The 24845-nt window shown below is 39.6% G+C and overlaps 2 protein-coding genes across 3 annotated transcripts in view; one reads left to right on the top strand and one right to left on the bottom strand.

Moving 5' to 3' along the window:
* Positions 1 to 5412: 5412 nt before the first annotated feature.
* Positions 5413 to 24672, bottom strand: aimp1a (aminoacyl tRNA synthetase complex interacting multifunctional protein 1a). Of its 2 annotated transcripts, XM_033623255.2 has the most exons (7): positions 24535 to 24672; positions 21114 to 21244; positions 18893 to 19006; positions 14175 to 14336; positions 10818 to 11020; positions 7622 to 7790; positions 5413 to 5718 (listed from the first exon to the last, which is right to left on the bottom strand). In XM_033623255.2, coding segments are annotated over exons 1-7 (948 nt in total). In that variant the 5' UTR covers positions 24537 to 24672; the 3' UTR covers positions 5413 to 5551. The 2 variants fall into 2 exon arrangements, with proteins under 2 accessions (XP_033479146.1, XP_078022382.1); XM_078166256.1 differs by lacking the exon at positions 24535 to 24672.
* Positions 24554 to 24845, top strand: part of tbck (TBC1 domain containing kinase) — a 72244-nt gene continuing 71952 nt past the window's right edge. The window contains exon 1 of the mRNA XM_078166255.1: positions 24554 to 24689. The gene's annotated coding sequence lies outside the window, so the exon portion shown is untranslated. The remainder of the gene's footprint in view (positions 24690 to 24845) is intronic.

Genomic DNA, 24845 nt, shown 5'->3' with positions numbered 1-24845 from the left:
CAAGTTGCACATGCAAAAATCAGCCTATTGAGCCTAAGATTTTGAAAGCAATGAATCTCTTTGCTCGCTTTATAGTGATAAATTATACAATATCACATCAAGCTTCATGTAATTTGACTTTAAAATGTATCTGTGAAGACATATTTCTTGGGACATTACTTGTCCTAAATGCCACATGATGCATTTAAAGAGCCAAAAGCTGTGTAGAAAGGATCTGGCCACAGTAAATAGCTACTGTACTACACTAAAGTATAACTAAACCAACTGTGTCTTCATTACAGTGTTGCGTATCCTGAAGATCCTATTGATCCAACAGTTCAAGTCAACTTGTTTGGGGGGATTCTTATTGCTACACAACAAACACAGCTAATACATCATTTTTGAAAACAAGGTTTGGGAAAATGTAAAAAAACAATAACACATTTATCAATCTGACAGGTCTCCACACACATCCAAGGGGTCTTGAAGTAATCAAGAAACACACGATGTCTTGATTCACACCAAAATCAGATCTCGCAATATCGAAATGCAAATTGTGCTGTCCAATATGAATCATGACTTTTATCCTGGAGGTTTGCATTCCTTCATAAAGACCTGTCATAGTTAGAATTTCACGCCTTGCCGCAAAGTGACTACTTGGCTTCAGAAATGAGAAATATATTCCTCATGGCCTCTGCTGTTTCATGATGTTCTGGCTGTTGGGTCGCTCCTTGTGGAACGTCGAACCCAAACGTTTAGAGAAAAATAATATTAAATTTGCCTGTTAGTCATAGTTACCAACACACCAAATCCTGTTTTCAGATGGGTGAGTATTAGCTCCATCACATCAAGGGTTGTTTGGGTTTTTCCAAAAGTCTTTTTCCTTTTGTTCACATTCAGTCATGTCTAAAGGTGTTACATTTGTACATGTCCACCTCCATAAAGGCCTGCTAGAGTGATTATTTTTCTTTGCTCGGGTCATGCTGAGGACACAACCTGGAGGGTACAGAGTGAGGTGGAAGTAATAAAGCACCAACACCTACAGGTCTTCTTTGTTTGAGCTTTTGGCATTGACAACCAGAGGTGAAAGACATGCTCAGATATTTTACTTATTAAAAGTAGTAATACTACACTTTGAAAATATTTTGTGACAAGCTGAAATCGTGCGGTCAAACCATTACTTCAAAGTACCAAAACTAAAGTTTTCATTAAGTGGAATGGCCCATTTTAGAATAATGTATATGTCATATTATTGGATTACTGTTGTTCATTGGTTTAATGTTGCAGATGGTAAAGGAGTAGCTCATTTGAATTATTTATAAACTGCTGGGTAGCTTTACCTGTAACGACACATCATTTATCATATTGTGTATTAATAATAATTATTTGTGATCCCTGTATGACCAAAATGAGAGCTGTGTCCCTAAATTTTGCAAAAAGTCAAACACGTTCTCTACTGGTGTTGGCCTCCACCAGTGTTGCCCACTGTCACCAATCCTGTTTGTGATATTCATGGACAGGATCTCAAGGCGCAGCCACGGAGAGGAAGGGGTCAGACTTGCATCCCTGCTTTTCGCAGATGATGTGGTTCTGTTGGCTTCATCACGCCATGATCTCCAGCATGCACTGGGGCAGTTTGCAGCAGAGTGTGAAGCGGTCGAGATGAGAGTCAGCACCTCCAAATCTGAGGCCATGGTTCTCTGCCGGACACCAGTGGATTGCCCCTTCAGGGTTCGGACAGAGTTATTGCCTCAAGTGAGGGAGTTCAAGTATCTTGGGGTCTTGTTCACGAGTGAGGGTAGAATAGAGCGTGAGATGGACTGGCGGTTGTGAAGGTGAAGCTTTTGATTTACTGGTCCATCTACACCCCAACCCTCACCTATGGTCATGAGCTCTGGGTAGTGACCGAAAAAATGAGAGTGCGGATACAAGCAGCTGAAATGTGTCTATGGGGTGGCTGGGCTCATCTTAGAGATAGAGTGAGGAGCTCGGACATCTGGAGGGAGCTCGGAGTAGAGCCGCTGCTCCTTCATGTCGAAAGGAGTCAGTTGAGGTGGATTGGGCATCTGATCAGGATATCTCCTGGGTGCCTCCCGCTGGAGGTGTTCTGGGCACGTCCCACTGGTAGAAGGCCCCGGGGTAGATCCAGAACATGCTGGAGGGTTCGCATATGTTATCTGGCCTGGGAACACCTTGGGTCCCCCAGGAGGAGCTGGAAAGTGTTGCTGGGGAGAGGGACATCTGGGGTGCTTTGCGTGGCCTGCTGCCCCGCAACCCACCCCCGGATAAGCAGATGAAAATGGATTGATCAATGGATGGATTTGCTGGGTTACACAAGTTATGAAATAAATGTAGTGGTGGAAAAACTACAATGTTTCTCTCTGAAATGCAGTGGAGTAGAAGTATTCAGTGGCAAAATATGGAAATACTTAAGTAAAGTAAACTTGAGTAAATGTACTTACTTTCTGCCACTGATGATCAAAAATGACTGACATTTTGATGCAAGGCTTCTCAAACAGCATCGGTAATGTATGAAATTTGTATTTATGTTTCCAATATCTGCCTCACATTTCTTACTGAAGACCTAGGGGCCCATGCCAACTCTAAAGTCCAAACTTCTAATGATAGATATTAATAGAGAAATACTAATTAGGAAAACTCCGATATGGACAGACATATGAGCATATATTCCGTTAGGACAAATAGGTGACTGTCTCACATAGTGTTTCCCCGGTTGCAGCTGAAAATTCAATTAGGAATCGTGTGGTCTCCAGACGTCTGAGTCAAAATATCCTGGAGTGAGTTTTCTCTCAGGTTGCAACACTCCTTGTGGTCACAGAAAACCCAGGAAGAACTATGTGGTTTAGGTGAGAATACGCTTGAGCGGAGGTCACTTACTAGAGCCGTCTGTATGTCATCTAAACCAAAATGAGAGGTTCTCCTACTGAGGATCTCTAAATGGCTATTTATACTTAAAGTGTGCAGGGGTCCTAAAAGTGTTAAACCACTGAAGGACACTGTTTAAAGGAATACTTCACCCACAAAATGACCATTTGTAAATCAGTTGTTCATGCTGTGTTACCTTGAGTTCCTGCGGACCACGTTCAACAACAATAAAACTATAAAAAAAACATCCAGTGACAAACTTTCACTCAACTTGTGCAGTATAATCCAAGTCACATTCATCCACTTGAATCCTCAGTACTTCCCAAACACATGCAATTTTGCTAAAATGTAATTCTCTAAAACTGAACTAAATGGGAAGCTTATCTACCATTACCTCTTTCAGTGAGAGCTTACCAGCTCTGAACCATAGTTGGGAACATGCTGGCTTATTTGCATTAATTCAGCTTGGCTCGTTATTAGCTGGTAACTAGCTTCTAGCAGCTTTTACTCAGCAGAAGGAAGGATGGCAAGGCCTTTGAGTGCCGTTCACCAACAATGGCTTTTATTGCAGTCCTTTACACAAAACAATTAACAAGGCCTTCTCATGAGGCTGAACAGTAGCCCTGAGCTTATCTAGACACTTAATTCTTCTGCTATCATCACTCTTTGCCACCTGCCGTCTTCACCGTGACACCCCGTATTTTTTGAGTAAAAATGCATGTGCTTGGGAAGTACTGAGCATATTTTGATATAGTCTTGCTGTTGTTAAAAGTTGTCCCCAACCAATAAATAAATCTATACGTTTGCGATCATCTGCTGCTGGTTTATTGGAGGTTCCCAGCAACAGCTGGAAGAAGATCAGGGATGCAGCCTTTGTCAGTTACGCCCCAAAGCTATGGAACACACTACCTACAGGTATCAGGGAAGTTAGCTCGCTAAATATATTTAAAAGAAAGCTAAAAACATATCTGCTCACTTCTGCCGTTTAATTAGCTCTGACTTCCTGATACAGGCCTGAAACTCTCTTTTTACACTTTTACTTTTTATTTACACTTAACACGGCTGCAACTCTTAAAATCTTACTTGATTTTATGATTTATAGTTTTTCAACTCCATGATTTTATGAATCAGTTAATCCATGTTTTACAGTTTTAAATGTCCTTTTATATTGAAGTACTTTGTGCTGCATTTCTTGTATGAAAGGGGCTATATAAATAAAGTTTATTATTATTATGCTTGCCGTTTTCCGTGGGAGCATGTGAGAAAGTTTTCTTAAAGAATTCAAGCTAACACAGACATGACTGATTGATTTACAAATAGTCATTTTGGGGTTAAGTATTTCTTTTAAGCACTAGTTGGAGAATATGTGTGTGCTGCAACAGAAGTGTGTTTATGTCCTCGGTCTCCATCAGAAGAATAATGACACAGTATCGTTGTTGTGACATCCCAAAACCAGGCTCTGCCACAACATATTCTTATTGCAGTCGGATAATAGAAGCAGTTTAAAAATATATAGTGTCATCTATTGGCAACAGAAGTAACACCAGTAGTAAGGTTAGAGCTGCCGATATAGATATGTTGACATGCACAATCTAAAGGTAAGGAGAATAACACCACCTGCTAAAAACAAGTGCTACGCCACGACTGGATTGTAATAGCTGCAATCTGTATTTCACCTTTTACACTGTAAACTTGCAAAATCTACATTTTTGTGTTGTCTTTTTTTCCTGCAGAACACTGAGAAAAGTTTAAAAAAGTCTGTCATTGTATGTGTACAGGGGTAAGGGGCAGATACCAAAGGAAAATTTGCAACATGGGCTTACTCAGTTCTGCATTTGAAGCTAAATATTGAAGATAAAAAACTTCTGTCACTCGTATAATTCACATTTCCTTAATCTTCCCAGAGAATTAAGAAAGACTAAATACACTAAATAATCTTAAGAATAGGACTCAAACAGTAAGCACAAGCTCTCCACGACGGTCGGCTTTGACCCATGACAGATGTTTTTGTCGAAGTGGATGGCCTTAATTACTGTTGATGTAACATTAGAGGCTCTGGTGTGCAGCTCTCTGTCTGTTTTTTCTGTGTAGTCTGATACTTCCGGAAGTGGGTAGACTTTTTCTTTCAAGGGGACAATAAAACAAAGCACATGGCACTGGCATCACAGAGCCAAGATTGAGACACTGACAGTGGGCTTTGAGAGCTGGGACCGAGTAGCATCTAAATAGCTCCTGCAAAGAACTTGAGAACCCGATCTGTTTTTGTTGGGCTTTGTAGTATAACATCCCTGTTTCATCTCCTGCTCATTAAAATACCCAGGACTAGATGAAGTGGAAACTGGTGACGCTTGCTCAAGTCCGGTACAGTATGTCCTCTAAAATTATACCCTCAAAATCAAAGCACGTTAAAGCTAAAGGGGTTGGTGAATTAAAACAGAAACACAATTGAATTAACTTCAATTCATGGACCATGACTGTTCATATTCTACAGATAAAAAGAAGAACAGATTGTCATAGGACAGACTCTTATGACGCTCTTTAAAAGCATAATTTTCAGATCCCTTTATTAAACATCTTCAAAGCATTTACCTCCATCCATCACCCTTCTGTGTCTCAACACCATCACTGGCGTCACTGCAGATGATTGCCAAGTAAACACTGAGCTATTTCAAACAGCTCTGTTATTTTATTTGATTCCACTGTTGCTCATGGTTTGGGCTTTGCACACTCCCTTGCCGGCAACTTCAAAGGCGGCTCCCTTGTAGGTTGCAACACACTGGGCGTCCGTGCGTAGGTCTGGCTGGATCTGCTCCCATACCTTCTTTTTAGGGTTCAGCTCTTTGTCTGGTTCACCTGCAATCAGCAAGTCAGTTTGATGCATTAGAATCTCCTCTGTTCTCTGCTCATCAATCACACATGCAGGATTTATGGATCCAGGGTTGTTGTTTTATAATTTTTTTATGATATGTCATGTCCTTGCATAACCTCCTGAAACGCTGTTTTGATATATCCATGCTTAGGCACTTTGATAGATTTAACTTTCCTTCATGGGTCTTTCATAGCATACGCTGATATGATCTGTGTTAGGAGCTGAAGCCAATACAAATTGTGAGCAAATGATCATGATTCATCAGGCCAATCCTAATTTTATTTCTCCCACATGAATTGTGAATAGTTTGACTTTCTATCATGTTCTGTTAACAGCGTCAGATTTTTAAAAACTGCCATTTGTTCTTAGCCGTAATTCAAAACATCTAAACCGAGGTTCTCAGAATCAAAATGTGCATCCAGGGAAAACAATTAAGTGAGGTTCTCATTTCACGTTGCCTTTGTTTTTTTGATGTTGCCCAGCATTTGTGAGGAATCATGGCCGGTGCTTGCTGGCTTCTGTCTGGTGTCAACTTTTTCCTCCCTACAGCAACCATCTCAGGGTACGAGGACACAAATGTGTTTCATTTCCCAATGCTGCCATTTCTGCCGCTTTTACGACTCAAGAGTGGCAACAATCAGTTTTGATCAGAAGCGTGAAAGAGGTTTTGATGAGCAACTTGAGCACATTCTTAAGTTCAAGCAGAGGTACTGGGCCCCATTAGTAGGGGAAATGTGGGCAATTACAACCATGTACTCACACCAGCAGAGGATTGGCTGTAATTGAATCTGTACTATGTGGTGCTTTGGTGGGAAAAAGGAGGGAAAATGGGGGGGGGGGGGACTTTCACCTCTTATTTTCTTTTATATTTACAAAACAGCATTTGTTTTTACTGTTTTGCTTTAAACAAACAAGAAGTCAACACTACGACAAACAAACATCAACCAATCCCGTCTTTGCGCTATCCTCCACGCCTTCTTTTCTCTGGTGAACCACATTCTCAGAGGATGGTTTGAATCGGACTCTTTTTAATGAAGTATCCATAAAGATGATTTGGCCAAAGAGATCCTTCATGAATCAAACTGCTTTCAGAGTTGCTGGGACATGTGTACTGCAGGGATGAAAGCCTCGTCTGATGCAGCTGGGCTGTGGGTACTTGGACCGCACATCCACCTTCATCATATCCTCCTTTTAATTTTTTTTTCATAGGGATCTCCCATTTTGGTTATTGTCTTCAAAAGTTTATGAGAATAACAAGACCAATCCTCTTCTCACCGCCAATACTCAGGTTTTAGAACCAGAGACGCAAATCACAACCACACTGGCCTGTTGGTGGCGGTCTTTGATTTCAGGCCACATTCATTAAAGCTCGTGTTTGGACTACTTCACAGGAGGGACTCTGACTCTTATACGGTCTAGTTAATGTGTAAATTAATAGGGAATAGGGTTCACATGTATTTTCCAAACTCATTCACATTGGTTGAACTAAGCAAGACAGTCAGGACACTTATCTTCCCAACTAAAGAGTACGTTGCATTCCTAGCAATGAGCGTTGATTAGTCTGTCAAATCAGCAGTCACAGGCCATTTAACCACCACCAAACACAACCGAGGAGTCCTCTAATGAGAGCTTTCAGTGGGGTCTGAGAACGCATCGTGATTGCTGTTGTTTCTGGCAGCGAGAAGGCTGAACGGCACCCTTCATTACCTAAAGTCGGAGGCATTTTGTGGACACTATGCTGGAAAATTCTTTCAGTGGGCTTAATGTAATGGCAATCATTCTGGGGAAGCATCCCCAGTGTCTGTCTGGTTGGATGTGACTGTAATATTTAAACCTTATGCTGATGATCAATCTGTTTTTGAGGGTACAGTGATCAAGTGATTATACCTGGGAAGCCCTGGAAAGTAAGTCTATCTCCTGGCACTGCTCCACTCGGAGGGTCAAGGATTTCGACCTTGTCTGGTGAGCTGGCACACATGACCATAGCCTGGGACACCACTCCTCTCATCTTGGCAGGCTTCAGGTTACACAGCAGGACTGCCATGCGGTTTTGCATCTGCGCAGGGGACAGAAGATTAAATACATTTTTTACAGCCCATTTGCTCTCGACAATAGAGAAGAACAAGGATCATAGCTTTGTGGTTGTACCCCTCCAACAATGAGTCAAGTTACGGCTTACATCCATGTTCAGACTCATATGTAGCAATGACAGTAGACAATTCTTCAAATGTAGATGTTGCTGCAAAGTTGCTTCAGGTTCTAAAATGTGAAGTTGGCCTTTGACCTTATGGATATAAAATGTCATCACTTCATAATCTATTTCTATTAGACATGTTTGAAAGTTTGACAGAATTTGCTGATGAATTCTTGAGGCAACAGTGACTTTGACCTTTGACGAGAGCTGCAATAGTGAGTTGATCAAAAGAAAGAAAACTACTTTCGATTAATCATTTCAGTCATTTTCTAAGCTAAAATGTCAAACATTTGCTGGTTACAGCTTCTTAAATGTGAGAATTTGCTGCTTTTCCTTGTCTTTTATGAAAGCCTTTGAGTTTTGGACTGCTGGTTGGACAAAAGAAGCAATATGAAGACGTCACTTTGGGCTCTAAGAGATTGTGATGAGCGTTTTTCACCTTTTCTGACAGCTTAAAGACTAAACAATTAATCATGAAAGTAACTGGCACATTAATCAGTAATGAAAATAATTTGTTTCAGTCCTACCTTTGATCACCAAATTCCAACTAGTTCATCCTCAATTCTAAGTTGAGGTTTGTGCCAACTTTGAGGATATTCTCTCAAGCCGTTCTTGAGATATCACGTTCACAAGAATGGGACAGACAAACAATCCAAACACAATCCCTCCGGCAGTGGCTGTCGCCAGCGCGGAGGCATAAAAAGTAATTATACCCAATATACTTAAGTTAAGAAAATACACCTCCAACTGATGTGGTCTGACGGAGAATTTCATAATCCAACACAAACAATAATTCCAATTCCAATTTCTTAATTTAAAATGACTTTGTCCGAGGTTTATGGTTTGTTTGCTTCATTTCTTTAACCAAAGGGAGCAAACAAAAACTTTAAACTTGAGCCTGGAGACTCCTGCGGCTTACCAAAATTTAAAAGACGACCAGAGGCAGTTTCTGCCAAAAGCTGAGAAAGAGAGAAAATCCAGCATTCTATGAGATGATGTGTAACAGATTTCTGAAAATCATTATACCTTTTTTTTCGCGGGGCATCCTTTAAGAAATTGCTACATAAATCTAAAATTACGCACATTGCTTTGACAGGGTTTTGGTCCATTTTTCATCTAAAGTCTGGGATAGTATGCTGCTGTTCTGTAACAGTATTTACTAAGTAAGTGTTTGACTTGAGCAATATTTTATATGCACTGTGGACACAAGATCATTTTCTGATTACAGTGTCTCAAACTCATATTGAACTTGTATAACAACCTATTATTTATCCTACAATAACAGACACTCAGGAGTGCTGCCATAAAACCCACAATGCATTTCCTCAGATGTTTCATCACTCCTGCTTGCGTGAAAGAAAATAGATGACAGCTCATACAAATGAGACAATTGACAAAAAGTTAAGTAATATTTGACTGTGAGTAATGGACCGATGGAGATGTACAAAAGGCAGCAGTGGTTTGGCATTTCTAACTGCAGTTCAGTTTGAGACAACACAAGACTGTGCCACAAAATGCCACTTCTGCAACAGTGTCAACAGGTTTAAGAAGCTAATGTCTATGTTTGTCTGTGTGCTGTAAAAACCGTTCCACTTCAAAGTATGGTTCCCAAAGTGTAATAACTTTTTTTTTTAAGAAAAGTTGGACAGGCTTTGTTGCACATGATTTCAGCAAGCATATGGTTCCATTTAAATGACATGCACTCTCTTCATACAGTATAATGCAGAGGTGTAATGGACAAAGGCTCCCTGGTCTAGAATATTAAGAGAATAAATACTGATGACCATAAAAATAAACAGTGCACAAATTAGTTTGCTCCAAACCATAAATGTGAACGCAAAATAAACACCAAATATTCAACAAAGATCCTGAATCATTGAGATGAAATGTTGAGTTTCTGAGCAGAGCTATCAGCAGACTTTACCTAAAAACTCAATATAAATGGACTAATAAATCCTCATTATGACTTTAATGACCTAATAATATAGACACACAGTACTGCCTGTGTGTCTGCTGAAAATAACTCTCAGAGTCTCTGCAGGGATGCATTAGGCTAATATGAAAATCTAATTTGAAGTACAGTCTACATTTTCCTCACTCATGAGCAGGCGCTGTTGTTAGCTGGCATTCAAAGACCTTTTTTACTCTCACCAAATAAACAAGCTAAATCGGTAAATGTGTGTAAATCTCTACGTATAATCTGGATTCTTTTGAGGTGGCCAATTCATCATATGACAAAGCTCTCAGACTCAACTTTTGTTTAAGTTAGGGTAAAGACAAAATAAATATGTGCTAATAATTTGTCAGACCACAGAAAAAATGTGTTGTTTACCAGCCAACTTTGAATGACTGAAATAAATTGCTAAGTATATAAAAAAGGTTTCAAAGTTATGATAAATAAGCAGTATGCTCAGGTCTGAGATGCTGGGGGTGTGTCTGCTGAGGGCGCTGGGATGAAGAATGAGCCACTGTAAAGCGAAGGACTCCTGCTAGCAGTAACTGCATGGGCTGCTGTGTCTCAGAAGACAGAGCGGGTCATCCACTAATCAGAAGATCAGCGGTTTGATCCCCAGCTGACACACATGGGGTGAACCAAACGACACTAATGGTTTGCCTCTGATGTCGCTTTTTTATAGTAGGTGAGGAGTTATGTTAAGGATGGCTGCAGCATGTCAACCAACCATGATTTACACAGTGGAATTTACAGTCTTTTCACACGTTTTAAACAAGTATTTTCTAATTTTAATTGAATCACGCGGTATGCTAGAAATGTCTTCATCCCACTCTGCAAATTGCACTAAATTGCTAATTTTTAATAGGGCTTTTTTTGTGTTTGTGCTAGTTGTATATAATAACCGAGCAACTGAGTGTATATGAATTGTACTGTACCTGGTCCAAAGGTATGTGCTTGACCAGCCCACTGACCACTGTCCTTGGAGAAGCCTCTCCCACATCAACCTGCTCCACATACAGACTGTCGGCATCTGGGTGCTTCTCGGCTGAGATTATACATCCAACACGCATGTCCAGACGAGACACGTCCACCTTGGCATCTTCTTGGCTGGGGGCTGCCTGCTTCTTCTCGGCTTTCTCTGGCAAAAAAAAAAAAAAAAAAAAGGGCAAACAATGTTACTACACACTTCAATTTAGTATTTCTTTGCAATTATTTAGAGCTATTTCAATGCATGTATGGTATAACCATGTGGTTGGGTGTTGAAAGTTTGGCACTCTCACCACAGAAAGTCAGACAGTAGCTATCCATCACGTGTTACGGGAAGGTTTGTAGAAGAGCGGCATCTGTGAGAGTTTTCATGCTATTATTTCTAAATGTGCATGACATTTTTCAGAAATGTTTGTTTAAAAGCACTGAGTGTATTTCAGCCAACTGGTAACATTCCAAGGGAAATTATAAAAAACAAATCATAGTTGAAACAATATTGGGCATCTGTCTGGAATCTGATTTAATTTCCTCCCATAACTGAAAACAAAGCCCACCAATGGCAGGCCTCAGGGTTGCACGCAGGGGCATGCGTTTCAAGTGGTCCGTAAGTGAATAAAAAATTAAAGAAAAAGACAATTACTTTTTCACCTCTTCCCAGAAATGTGGGGTACATACCTCATCAAAATGACAATACCAGTACCCACTTTTGGCTGAGTCCTGCATGATCCAATGACATAGCAGAATAGCAGATGCTTCCTCCTGGGAGACAAAGTACCTTTCACTGGCCTGCTTTGCTTACAAATTCATTCCAGTGGGTTGCACTGTTTAAATGATCACACAGTCTTTAATCATTCATGTAAGCCCACACCCGTTGTGGTGAATATGAATACCTCTGCCTTTGATATTCAACATTTCTCCCCGGTGTAATCAATGCTCTGTTCTCATGACAGCACAGCAACGTAACATAACCAGCACTACACTAAGGTCACACACAGGTTTGTAGACTAACAAGTGATGACTGTTTGGATGAGGTGAGAACGCAGTTACATAAATGCCTGAAGTAACAAAGCATTTAACATGTGCAACACCTTATAAAGAGGAGGACGGCTCCCTACCATATGTGTGTAAGAAATACCAGACACAAGAATGAATGTCAGTGTCTTAAAAGGGACCTTATATAGTCATTTTCAGTTCATACTTGTGTTTTGGGTTTCTACTAGAACATATTCACATGCTTTAATGTCCAGAAAGCTCTTTATTTTAATCATACTGTATGAGCTAGCACACCTGTATTCACCCTCTGTTTTAGGGCCTGTCTTTTTAAGCCCCCCTTCCGAAAAAGCCCAGTCTGCTCTGATTGGTCAGCGTTTCTGGGTCTTCTGTATCTCGACGTCGTGGCATCATTATTGCACTTTCTACCATGGAAAGTCACCAATAAAAGCTTCTAAACCAAAAATGTTCACAATCGTACATGTTCCAGAAGGAATATGATTGGAAGTCGGACAGAAATGAACAACATAGGCAACCAGAGCCATTTTTATACAGAGGTCACACTATAGGGCCGCTACAAAGTCCCTTCTTTATGCCTCCTTTGCATTTTTACACAGAACCAAACGATGGCGGCAACATTCCGCTCAAGTGTGTGATAATACACTGCTATATGGCATTCAACAGTGAAAAGAGACGCGAAGAGCAACACATGTAACTCAATAGTGTCAACCTCTAGTGTGACATGAATCACATGCATCAGCAGCACTTTCTAAACAATAAAAATGACCTAACATGGCAAAAACGATCATTTGCCATCTCTGTTATGTGGCGGTAGATCTTGTCCTCTGCTCAGAGGGTAAAGAGCTCCCAGATCTCATGGTTTTCCCAATTTGCGGACATTTACAGCTACCGTTCCTCTTTTTTTTTTGGAGTTAGCCGCTAACTGCTGCCAGACACTTTTTAAATCTTCTGCGTTGGGTTGCACGCATGACATTTGTCAAAGTGTCACACCCATGCAGCCCATGATCTCGTTCTGCCCAGGTGTCCAGTTTATACAGTCACTGATTCAGTGCTGTTATTACCTCCCGTGGCGGATTAAAGGCAAGACAAGTCTGTCCCCCCATTCCATGATCGTATGTTATATACAGAACAGCGAGGCGGCATAATAAGGAGCAATATTCCCGCCCTGAACAGGCAGTGTAAAAGGGGCTTGAGATTACATGTTTCCCCAACATTAGCATGTAGCTACATGTCGTATATTGAGAAATCTGCCACAAGTTGTCATCAGCTGGTCTCCAAAGTAATAAAAATGTTGGAAACATATTCAGAACCATGTGAAGCCTGAGGTTTTTCTTCACAGGGATTACTTTTACATACGTTTACGTCATTATTTGAAAATTTGGCCACGTTTAATATGAACATCTGACATAGTAACATTAAATACATAAATGGCAGAAAAAAAGGAAAAACATAATAGGTCCCCTTTAAAGCGTGTTTCTTTCTCTTTCTGAATCACAACCTCATAAACACATCCACTGCTAATTATTTCCTGTTTATGCTTGACAGTTTTTCTTATTATTCCAGACAGCTTATTGTTGAAACAGAACAGAAGTATTTAAGTGATTTACTGAAAATTAATTGAAAGTCTGTGGCAAGGATTTCTTGTTTTGTATTATAAGCCTATTATAAATGTGAAAGTTTAGCGCCGTTATATTTGACACATAGGGATACTTTAGTTTTATGATGGGGTCCAAGAATGATGCACACCCATAAAACATTAAATCATTCTCAAATTGGATGCAATTATTGGTGACATCAGACTCGTCACAAGTGTAGCATATAACTCATAAAACTCTCATAACACAAATAAAGCTGTGCTAAACGTCTTCCTATCGAGGCCCGGAAATCTTGGATCCATTAAAAGGCCGATATTGCTGCCTTACATCCATTATCACCTGATATTAGAAATCTAAGGGGAAAAACATGCTTAGAGAAGATCAATTGACTTCTGGAGACCAGAGTGCCACATCTGTCCAACTGTTGATGGAAAGACAGGATCTTAAGCAAGACCTTAAGTTTCAAAAAAATAATAATAATGTTGATGAAGGCCAAATATATATTGCAGTTGTGACAGGTCGCTTTTATAGCTTTAATAAGGTCCTTCCTGCTGACAAACTGAAAATGAAATACATGACACAAATGTTGCTATATCAAATATCTGAAGAGGTTTCATTTTCTTTTATTGGATGGGAAAACTTCAAAGGATTCATAATAAAAACCTTGCGAGATGCCATACTTTTCTCTACAGCTGTTACCTTTTTTCTCTGGCTTCTTCTTTTTACCCTCATCCGTGGGAGGAGGGCTTTGGACAGCAGCAGCAGGGGAGGCAGAGGGTGCTGGTCCAGAGGGTTTGGGAGCTGTGGGCTTCAAAACACACTCGATGCCGTTGTCACCTGATGGCATGGCCACGTCCAGCACTACAGGAGAGAACACAGGCAAAACGTCAGGAGAGTGGATCATAGCTGCTATCTATAACACTTTAAGATGCCCTCCAGTGAAAAAAAAAAATCTTTAACCTTGTTTAAATGTTTATGTGGTGTTTTTTTTATATGCTACAAGACATATGAGTAAAATAAGTATTCAACACCATTCCTGAGCATTTCGGCCTTGGAACAGCAGTACACCAATGATGGTCTCAAAAACATAGATTCAGACAGTCAGGGTTTCACACGTCGCCAGCCTACGGAACAAATCCCCTCAACTTGCGAGGTGGTGCTTTCCACAACACTATACGAAAACGAACAGAAGCCAGGTGTAGCCACTTGGAATGGACATTAAAGTAACTTCTATGCTGGAATACCTGCATTACATTTTTATAGAGCAGTGGTTTTCAAACTTTTTGTTCGTCTTTCAGTTGCTCCGTACAATAAAGTGATCCATTGTCCCTCTCACAGATTTCTCCTATTGAATGTTATCATCCCTCACACTGGCTGTCAATCAGGGCTTTTGATGTGTCACACACTTCTAATTCACATGCGCTAACAGCAGCAAATAGGTTCCCTGTGAAGATTTTTTAAATTAAATTCAATGAAATTACATTTTTTAGCGAAGAGTTTGTCTCTTAATTAGGGAATGGTGCACAGAAAAACTGATAGTCAATTAAAAATTAATTCATAACTTTCTGTATAGGCCAACTTGAATATTGCCATAATGTGTGGTTATCACAAAATCCCACAGCAACACCTGGATTGACATCACGGCACACCGTGCTGCAGCATACCATTTGAGAACCGTTGCTCCAGAGCACTCGATAAGGCAGTACGATGAATAGGATTCTGAACCCTTTAGGTAGAAGGCCCTCTCAATTAGGAGTGGTGATACAATGATCTCCTTTTTGTACTGTATTATGTTGTGTTTGTGTGGTGTGGTGTTTGTATTTGGTCTTAGTAGGTTAATTAAATGGTAAAAAAAAAATAAATACAGAGTTCTCACAAAAAAAAAGTAAGAATAGAAATTTGGCCTATTAAATTATAAATTCAAATTTAACAGAAGAAAAATCAGCCAACTTTCTGCCACTGCCATTACATATGTTCGACACTGAAGGACCATCTCTGGAGCAGCTAACTTCCCACACCAAGCTGTTTAACAGCTGACAGCTGCTGCTGTCCCAACAAACTCACACTCCTGCAGCAGTAGCCTCATGATAAACAGAGAGAGAGAGCGACAGCAGGGCAAGGAGGCGCTGAGCGAAGCAATACACTGCACATGGCTCTACAGTGAAATACGATTTTAGATATTTGAAATAGTAAAAAATATATATACAAGTCGTCTTCTCATGTGAGGGGTTTAGCAGCGAATACTGATGTCTATATTGAATACTCATGCCCATACCTAGTAGCTACGATTCATAATTTGCAAGTTGAATGTCACCTTCACTTCAACTTGTCAGAGCTGGAGATCTGGAACAAGGCTCATCTAACATTAGCAACACATTACTAGCTGTTTTATAATGTAGTCAAACTGAAGGTTAGTGTTATCTGTAACTGTTTACAAGCAAAGGTTTGTGTGTTTGATGAGCACAGTTGAAGGTGAGCAGGTATGCTCAGGCTGCAGACAAGCCTCTGAGGGCAGAGCTAATTTGCATATTAATAAATCAGCAAACACTAAAAAGCAAAGTTGTAGAGTTACATCTAACCCATTTTAAGGCATGAAGGGATGTTTTCCATGGAAATAAAAAACTAAATATGTTATTGTGATAAACAGAAATGAGTTTTTAGGGGTTGAATCAATGCCTGAGGAGGAACTTGAAGTATCTCACGCAGTTTTCAAAATGTCAGGTGAAAGTAGGACACGACGTGAACATAGCAGCACCGATGTGAAAGAGATCATTTACACTACAAATCCACAAGGTACACTACTTTGCAGTTTCCCCTTTTCATGCAGAGAGCTGGTTGCATCAACACAGTACGATGAAATGATACAGAGGCAGCTTTATTTACACACCCAGTGGGAGGACTGCTCTCCTGAAGCAAACAGTTTGGATGGGAAAATGACACAGTGTCCCAGTTGATGGAAACAGGGAAATGGAGCCATAAAGCAGGGAACAATGTCCTACAATAACTCTCCAGAAAAAAATAACCCCTCATTTAAGGCGCCTGATGTTTGAATTCCAACAAAATCGAGTGCCTGTGTCTGACAAACATCGGTCTGCAGGCACACCACCGTCGCCATAATGCTTCTAATTACCTTAATTCTATGTTAGGACCTGAGATTGGGACCTTTCCGGTTTACCTTGGAATTAAGGGCAACAACCTCTTAAACGCTTGACTTTCCCCTTAAATTTGCTCTTAAGGTTTCTGACCTTGAGAACCAAGTTTTTACACACAACAATATCACATACTGTGTTGTACTCACAGTGAGGTTATATAGTTGCACTGTTACCTCAAATGAAATGATTTCAGATGCCTTGTGCATTATTTTATGCACATTGCATGCATGTATCTCCAGGAACATGTCAGCTAGAATTTTAAAATCAAAGCTGCACTAATTAATACTGTTATATTTAAAATTAATTGAATGGCTTATGTGTGTATTGTGAAAGGGATTTCTAGCAGTTACAAACCCAATAGCCAAGTCACCAAAAGAAAATGTTGGCAATGTACCTTTCTACAAACCACGAATATGTTACATTTGGATGTTTCATACGTATCATCAGCGTTTCTTAGGTGACTTTGTTGTCAGGTGAAGGAGGTTGTGGATAGCATGTCACCTAGGTGAGATGCCTGCCAAACTGCAGACTGTTCAAGACCAACAAACAACAAAACAGGTCATGATTTAGTGAGTCATTGCTGTGTTTCCAGCAATTTTTTACAGATCCGTTGTTGTTTTTAATGCATCTTTTTTACTAGCCCTCTGTCTAACTGCAGACCACTGTTCTAGACCAACAAACAATAAAATCAGTTGTGATTTAGCTGATTGCTGTTTGTCCAACTGCTTTGTAGGCCCCAAACATGCGTGATTTTTAGAAAACCATGGCTATGTTTGCAATGGCTTTTTAACCCCAAAATGTGGGTGATTTTCAGCCACCTGTCACTGGGTTTCCTGCAGCTTTGCACCCCCCAGACATGGATGTTTCTTTAGGGGCCCATGCCTATTTTCCCAGCGGCTTTTAAGTCCCCAAATGTGGGTGTTTTTTAGCGACCTGTGCTGTTCTACCTGTTGGAATAGTGGCACGAAAAGCAGTTGTTTTTACTGAGATATCTCTGCTTTTCCAGCGGGGATTGTCCCCCGAAAACATTATCTTTTCCTAACCATAACCAAGTGGTTTTTATGCCTTAACCTAACCACGTGTTAACCAGTTTAAACATATTTGCCACATAATAACATGCAAATGTAATGTGTCAGTGGTTTGCAGAAGCAAAAGATGCCAACATTTGTTTCTGGGGACTGGGTTGAAGCCATGGAGAATTATCACCCACCATTATCAGTCCAGTTGTCCGACCGATATAGCAACAGGCTGGTAAACACAATGGAGCATTTGGCAGCTAAAGAGACAGATATTTTAACCAGGAATTGGTGGAAACCAATACTTGACAGTTTGTTATGTGGACAGAAAGACAATACCCAATGAGGGCCTATGTTGCTCCCTGTATGCTGAATGTGTAAATAGACAACTATTCGCTATAAAAACTTGATGAGGTGATAATATGACAACCAAAGTGAACTTGTCTTCAACTCATTTTCAACTTTGAAATAGCATTGGAGCAAATATGACATCGAGCTTCAGTCGCCACAGTTTTTAATTCCTTGGCTGCAGAAATGTTGTTTTTCTCAAGGCACTATTATATTGGTATTCAATAGTTTGTTCTTCTCATCTCAGAAACAAAGCCGACTGAAATTCCTTTCAAAATGGCTCATATTCATGCATGTTTTGATTAAACGATTTTATGCCACCTTAAAGCCATTGAAAAGAAACCCCCAAAAATAAACATCACAATTAGATACAATATGTGGAAAAACAGTCTCGGGTGTATTGGAAGGCATTCCTTCAACGTTCCAACACCAACATATTGAGTCTTTCTGAATAAGGTTAAGTTGCTTATTTCTTCCAGTCCCCTTTTATTCCTGGAGCGTCTTTCTGGAAAACATTAAATGTGTGTTAATGATCGGAGCTGTTTGCCCTTGAATGTCAACGTATGTCAGACACACAATAGCTGACAGACATGTTGTCCCCATCACTCTGATGGAGATTCTTGAAGCGCCATGGCTGCTTATAATAAAACCCCCTCAAAGAAAAAAAAAAAAAAAAGATTTGGTTATAATGGGCTGAAGCGAGAATGCACAAGATGTTATCATTGACAGTACAAACCAAACAGTGCTATAATGAGCAACAACTGACATCAAATGTTCCTATGCGAGGCATGAACAACCGCTTCTATAAGTCGATACAAAAGATAACATCAAGGTCTTTTTAAAGACAAACAAACATTTGATACGCGACTGAAGTCTTTGCTGGGAACCAAACTCAACATACCTCCTCTCTTCTTCTCTTTTTCCAGCAGCTGTTTTTTTAGTTCCTCAATGTCATTCTTCAGTTTGGCATTCTCCACCATCAGCTTCTTCTCTTCTCTGACGCTGGCCTGGACGACTGAGAGACAAATTCTTGTTAGCTCTCAGCAATGGAATGAAATTTCACTATCCCACAGGACATTTTAAGAACCGCTGAACTAGTACAAATACAATATCGAATAATATATGATGAATATTAAAATCCATAGTGTGCCTCTTCTGGAGTTAAATAAGCCATGAACTCTAGTTTTTGGATTTAAAAACAGTCCCAAGGAGTCTTGAATTACAGTAAAACACTCTATCTTTTTACCCTCTTGTAATTATTCATATGTCTTACATTGTACAGGTGATACAGTTGAAATATGTTATTATAGAAGATACTGGAGATTAATTTAGGCCATTTAGACAACTGCAACAGAAACAGAAACTTCTGCTTAATCAAGTTAAAATAAGACACAACTCTATCAAATTTTGGAGTGCTTCAATTTTTGTTTTTGTTTTTTCACTACTAAAATGGTGGAGAAAATTAAAAGAAGGTGGCAAGTGTCAGACACAAATGAGGCCAGTGTTCTCAGCACAGTCGTTGACCCCTGCTTCAAAGCAGGCTGCCCCTTAATAGTCGACCAAATGTTAGTCAACCAGAAAGGTCATTAGTCGGCAACATTTCATTGGTCGCTTAGTCACAGAAAAAACAGCAACCAAATAAAAAACACGGGAAACTCTTTTCGGAGCTGCGTCTTGTCAAAATAAATTAAAACCTTTATGACTGGACCATGTGGGAATTAAATTCGAAAGGACAGACCCAGGAAGTGTCCACGCTCAGCAGTCAGACAGGAGTCACGTTAATCTCCTGGCTAGTACCTGCGGTTATTCCACAGGCTAGTTAATAACATGTGGGGCAGGAAATCCAAAGTGTGGGATCATTTTGAGAAGGTGAAGGACGAACCCAAGGTGATATGTAAACTCATCTTCATTGGTCGACTACAAGCATGACGTATCATCTGAAACATGGAAGTAGCTACATGCCCATTAGCCACTTAGCACAATCATTATTGCTTTGCCGACAGCGTCATTAACAGGCGGCTCGCTCAGTGCGTGACGTGCACTTGTAGATAAAATATAGGCCTATATTAATGAAGGTTCATTAGTACGGTTTTGTATTTCTCTGTAATGTAGCACAGTGTTAACAATGTTACTGATACTATTCTTTCTCACACCTTGAACTCAAACCACTGTGTTGCCCCGCCCAAAATATATCATTTAATAATTAAATTAATATCGTAAACACATGGGTGACGAGTAAATGACGACAATTGATGGACTAGGAAAATTCTTAATTAGGGGCAGGCCTTACTTCAAGCATTAAATTAGCAGTCTGAAGAGGGAAAGGAACAGCTGAGATGAACTGCAGAAGGATTTCCGCATTCCCAGTTTTAAATAAATTCCAGAAACACTGCTTGCAATAGTCCACCTTCCACCTTCTCTTTCTCACACACACACAGCGGAAAGTCCTACTTAAGTTAGTTCAGGTGTGGGTGTCTGATTAGCCAATGTGAAAATAACTGATTACTATGACATCCCCCACCGCTAATTATCACTAAAGCTTCCAATCCCCTAAAACGGTATTTGGGACAACTCATTCAATAACAATAACCACATGTATGCAACATTTTTGTATTTTTAAATTAATTAATTTAAGTCAATGGCAATATGAATTCTAAGCTTTACATGTATGGGATACATTTGGCTGATTTGGCACCCTTTATTATGAGTCAAGCTTAAAGACATCATGGGAAATTATTTTCAGAATGACAATTCTTGTAAATCCAAGTACACTTTCACATAACTGAGGCCTCGGGTTTCATAAAACTGCTAGTAGTCCAACAGGGATTTCACTCCTAAAAATATGAGACTGTGAATCATGTATGTAAGCAGCTTTTCAGCCAAAAAATATGTCACACCTACAGCCAATACAGAAATACATTATGTACTACACCTAAACACAGCACAAGGGCTTCTTGCATAGAAATGTGGCCTAACTAAACAAATCTGTACTACAGTGTACTATAAACCGTAATACACATTTTGTAAGACTGTGACATAATGAACTGGCCCGTTTCAGCTGACAGAATGTTCTGTACACAAACGTTTTAGTGTCTGGGTGTGTGTGTGTATTTGTCTCTTACTGGCTTTCTCCTTCAGCAGCTGGACTTGTTGTTTCAGGTACTCGATGAGCTGGTCAGCTTCGGCTGCTCGCTGCTCCAGCCTCAACAAAGGATTATGCCCCGACATCTTGAACAAGGAGCGAGCTAAATACCTAGCAGACACCAGAAAACACTCTGTATTAGAAGTGTACAATATACTGAACCGATTACACTCCAATATCATGAAATAAATTTGCAAGGGCCAATTCTGCAAGATATTTCTTGTTTTATGGATGGATTATCTTTCCTTTTGTTTTACATAAAGTCAAAGGTTCATGCATCAAAGTCACAAGCACAGTTAATACTTACAAAGTTATATCCTATTCTATGTTATGTTAAGTTTACTCAAGTGGCACTAGCAAAGTAAAAGGAGATGGTACTCTAAAGTTCTGTGCTGAACATCTACAAAGAGACATGTTTAGAGTTACAAGGCTTGCATTCCAGTACAACGCCACCACAAACTACAGCCTTCAGAATGACCACAGAGTTAAGTCAAGTCCTCTCTGATAGTCTCAACAAAAACCAAACATTTTAATCTCCACAAAGGCTGTATGTGTAGCAGGGCTGTTTTGTAGCACTGCACTACATTGTACAGGGATTTCCTATTTTGTAGAAACATGTCATAATATAATCTAGCGGCAGTGTTCTAACAGCTTCATTAGAAAACACTGTATATTCCTGAGGCAAAATCTAAAATCTGTAGATGTGATACAGTACTATCTGTAACAAATCTGACATGTTGTCCATGTGCAGCCCCTGTAAGTAAACCATGTGCTAATGGGATTTTCATGACTTATATACTTTGGCTGGTTGCCCAAAGTGACAAAATCTGACCCCGTCCGCAAGGCATGCTGAGAGATAATCAGAAGAACGTGTGATGCTTTTCATAAAAATGAGACAATAAATCAGCAAATCTTGATTCCAAACTCATTAAATTTTAATGTTTGCTGCAGCATTTCACTGTATGAAAACCTCACAGCTGCCTTGACACGGTCAACTTGGACAAGTGAAATTCTTGGAAACTTTCCTATCTGTCTTTCATATTAACACATGGTAAGAAGTGACGAGTAAGAAGTGACATTCAGATAGTTTATCCTTTAAACCACCCTTAACATCAACATCATACGCATTCAGTTTTGGAGATTACGTTCTAAAGGGATCAGTCACACTTGAGCCACTCAACCAAAACACAACTGGACACCAGTTTGGTTTTGGGGCAATGCTCCTTTATCACGTTGAGCTTGGCAAATTAGTTCTTGAAGAAAGAGGAAAAGAAGGATTTTTACAAGGCTGAGGCATGGAGAAGAAAACTTCTTACACATATTACAGGGAGGCGCTGGAAAACAACAGCTGGCCCGAGATGAAAACAAAATGTTGGGGGATGAGGAAATTAGAAACACAAAAGAGCTGGAGTTGATAAAATCAAGGATCAAAGCATTGTTTTTTGAGAAACTAAATTGATTTAAACAGGACCAGTGGTGGAGTAATGACAAGAGCCACAAAAAGGCTGATCTCATTTGGATAACCCCTGAAAATGGGTCCTGGGGCCGAGGTATGGTCTGCAGCATAAAGACAATAAGGGGTCATTTCAGCTTGGGATTTCAAATGGAAATAACTCAATGTGTTAAATGTTAAAGTGACATGTGCTTTCAGCAGCTGTCAGGATGCCTAATTTACCTTTCTTCGCTTTATGGAAATCAAAGTGTCTTTGATTCATCTCCTGATTTGCAACTGTAAAAATTTAGCGGGTTAACTGTGGACAGCTGGTGCTCCACTGGAAAAGGCATCTGTCTTATCAATCTCCTAGAAATAGGCATGCCTGGTTTGTTTAGTCATAAAGTTTTTAACAGCCTGCGCTAACCTTTTGTCTACATTCATTTTCAAATTTAACTATCAAAGATAATACTGCATCGCTATACAGAGACTACGCAGGTGGTTTGAATCAAAACGGTCACAATTAACCACCAACTTTCTAGGGTATGGTGGTGGTGTGAGAGCAGACCCACCAGGATACAAGTGTTTCCTCTTTTCATGCTTCATTCCCACAGTAAAAATATGCTGTAGTGCGATACTTCCCTACCTGTCTGCCAGCCAGACCATTATAGATGAAAAGGCAGAGCAGTATGGCAGCACCACCTGAAGGCATTACAGGGACCTACACATTTAACTTAAAAGAAACTATGCAATGTGTTGTGTGTTCAGCACCATGCTTAGTCACTGATTTTCAGGAGACATACAGTATGTGCTCTTCTATCTCATAATTAGCCCTGGACTGTTTTTTTTAGAATGCACATGCAAAATTAAATTTCCACATGACTTGGTGAAAAACAAAAACAACCACATAAATAATTGAGACACTCTGCAGTGTTTAACAATGTAGAGGTAAATATATCACTAATCTAACATGTTGGCAACTATTTACAAGCCACGTCAATATTATTATTTTATTAAATTGGTCGATAAATGACCTGAGTTTCATTACTGACAAGAATATAAACTAAAAATACCAATTATGATCTATATCTGTGTGGAAATCAGCTGACACTATGATTTGTCTTCATTATCTATTAATGTATCAGCTCTTTGAAAAAACACTGATTAAATTATTAGAGTATAAAATATCACAATAATGTCTAGTGATATTTTCTATTTCCATATTTATTAATTGTTTAGAGGAGCAGTCCCTGCACAAATATATTAACTTTATAAGAGTGCTGAAATGATTGAATTTGATCACTGACAGCAAATTCACAAAATTATTATTATTTTAATATCAATATGTTTGAGGTACTTATACACATTCCAACTAGGAAGCTTACAATATTATTAAATATTTCTGTACTGACTTTAATATCATATTTAATATTATTTGCTCCTCAAATGTGAGGATTTACTTCATTTGTTCTGTCTTACACCACCAAATTAGTTTTTTTTTTTGGAGTTGGAGTGCTTGCAACACAAAATACACATGTATTATTTGCAAATATTGTGACATACTCTGCAGATTAATCGATAATGAAAACGATTTCCTGCAACCCAATTAATAAATTACCTGTAGCTAGATATTAAAAGAAAAACTAAAGCATTAACTCATTAAAAAACAGTAATCGTATAACAATCTCCTTATTACACAATTTTTAAGTTAACTTAATCAGAAAATTATAATTTACTGTGATTTGTAGACGGAACATTAGTTAACAGATAAATCAGTAAGCTATTAGCCGGTTGAGCTGACACAGAGCTGGTAGCTTCAACTGACACAAGGAAAATCAACTTGATCTTAAGCTAACATTAGCTCTCATGTAGCTAGCACTGGTTAGCTACTAGGCGGGCGGCTGATTAGACGTTATTGACGACTTAGCTAAAGCAGTAAAATGAAATCACAGAGGTTCTTTAAACTTACATAGACTCCCAGGCACGTTTCAGGAACAGGAGGGGGCTTCACAGCAGCTAGTCCTGCTAACGTTGCATCAGCTAACTGACAGACAGGCAGCTAGCAGCTAGCCGCAGAGAGGCTGACTCAGGCCCCCGCGGTTAGATCTCCGCACCATCCGGATTGTAAGTAGGCCTTCAGATTTAGCTAGTCATATGTTCTATAGATCTAATAGTGGCGCAAAATGTAAGGAGACAGCGGATATTGCCTGTGTATAATTACTATAATAAATAAGTAACTCTTCAAAAGAAACCCTAAAAATGAATTAAAATACAACTATG

Source organism: Epinephelus lanceolatus, chromosome 3 (assembly GCF_041903045.1).
Source record: "Epinephelus lanceolatus isolate andai-2023 chromosome 3, ASM4190304v1, whole genome shotgun sequence".
Lineage (NCBI taxonomy): Eukaryota > Metazoa > Chordata > Actinopteri > Perciformes > Serranidae > Epinephelus > Epinephelus lanceolatus.
The sequence above is the reverse complement of the archived record's forward strand: the minus strand, read 5'-3'. Positions and strand labels throughout refer to the sequence as shown.